General features: G+C 55.7%; 1 protein-coding gene across 1 annotated transcript in view; it reads left to right on the top strand.

Moving 5' to 3' along the window:
• Window positions 1-23: 23 nt before the first annotated feature.
• The window catches only part of LOC114073437 (interleukin enhancer-binding factor 2-like), a 4,823-nt gene continuing 3,371 nt past the window's right edge, over window positions 24-1,475 (top strand). The window contains exons 1-4 of the mRNA XM_027911196.1: window positions 24-119; window positions 277-319; window positions 917-1,021; window positions 1,227-1,395. Coding sequence (XP_027766997.1) covers window positions 923-1,021; window positions 1,227-1,395 — 268 coding nt within the window. The 5' untranslated portion in view covers window positions 24-119; window positions 277-319; window positions 917-922. The remainder of the gene's footprint in view (window positions 120-276; window positions 320-916; window positions 1,022-1,226; window positions 1,396-1,475) is intronic.

Genomic DNA, 1,475 nt, shown 5'->3' with positions numbered 1-1,475 from the left:
GTGTGTGTGTGTTTGTGGGGGGGGGTTCCAGGGGTCTCTAGGCCCCCCCGTTACCCTCTCCCCTTCTCTACCCCCAGGGGTGACCGAGGCCGCGGCCGCGGCGGCCGCTTCGGCTCCAGGGAAGTGCCGGGAACGCTCGGGATGGTGGGGAAGGAGGGAGGGATGGGGGATGGATGGGAGGGATGGGGGTCCCACGTGTCGTGACAGGGTGGGTTTGTGGGGGGGAGGGGGAAAGCCCCACCCAGAGAGTGAAGTGGGGTCTGGATTCCCCTTCAGGTTCCGGCCCTTCGTGCCCCACATCCCCTTCGACTTTTATGTGGTGAGTAATTCCCGGCCCGAGGGATCCAGGGGGGGGTTTCTGGGAATTTCCAAGGGGGTTTCCAGCTTGAACGACCCCTCCCCATCCCTGTTTTTGGGGGTTTGGCTTCTTGGGGTACAGCTGAAGTGAGAGAATCCCCTAAAAATGTTGGTTAAAAAAAAAAACCCTAAATGGAGAATTTGGTTCCTGTTTTGGAACGGGATAACGGGAGGGAATTGAGGGATAACCCCACAAATCCTTCCAGGATCGTTTTTATTCAGATTATACCAGAACAACCCCCGGATTGAGGTTTGTGTCCCCCCCCTTCTCCAGCCTGTCCCAATACCTGTCACCTCCTCTGGGTCCCACGGCAACTCCTGCTTCCCACCTTTTCCCAGGAAGAAATCCTTCCCCTCATCCTGCAGGGATGTGATCCCAAGGCCTGGTGGCTGCAGATTTAATGGGTTAATTTATTAAATCAATTAACAGAGTTCATAAAAACCCTCTGGAGCTGCAGGGGGGGGAGCTCCTGGACACTCCAGAATCTCCAGTGGGATCGTTTGAACAGGGAATTGTGCTGGGAATTAAGATCCCGATGGGAATTCCGTCCCTTTCCAGTGTGAGATGGCTTTTCCTCGTGTCAAACCTGCAGCTGATGAGACGGCCTTCAGCGAGGCCCTGCTCAAGAGGAACCAGGACCTGGCTCCCACCGCTGCAGAGCAGGTGCCCAAAATTCCCTCAGATCCTTGGGATGGGCGTGGGAGAAGCCAAAGTCCTTCAGGGTCTCACAGGAGCACCCCAAAAACAAATTAATCATCAGGAATGAGCACCCAGAAGGAGCTCCTTGGGTGATTTTGGGCTCTGCAAGTGGGATTGTTGGGAGGTTTCCCTGGATAATCCTGGATAATCCCTCCACGCTCCTTCCCAGGCTTCCATCCTGTCCCTGGTGACCAAGATCAACAACGTCATCGACAACTTAATCGTGGCACCCGGGACCTTCGAGGTGGTGAGTCCCAAAAAACTGGGAAAGGAGATCCCTGGGGAGAGGATGGACTGGTGGGATTGGGAAAGGAGCTCCAGGAGGAGAGGATGGATTGGTGGGATTGGGAAAGGAGCTCCTGGTGGGATTGGGAAAGGAGCTCCAGGGGGAGAGGATGGATTGGTGGGATTGGGAAAG

Source organism: Empidonax traillii, unplaced genomic scaffold (assembly GCF_003031625.1).
Source record: "Empidonax traillii isolate 1590-97213 ecotype Southwest subspecies unplaced genomic scaffold, ASM303162v1 scaffold6436:size6063, whole genome shotgun sequence".
Taxonomy (NCBI): domain Eukaryota; kingdom Metazoa; phylum Chordata; class Aves; order Passeriformes; family Tyrannidae; genus Empidonax; species Empidonax traillii.
Note: the sequence above shows the minus strand (reverse complement) of the source record. Positions and strands in the feature narration are given on the sequence as shown.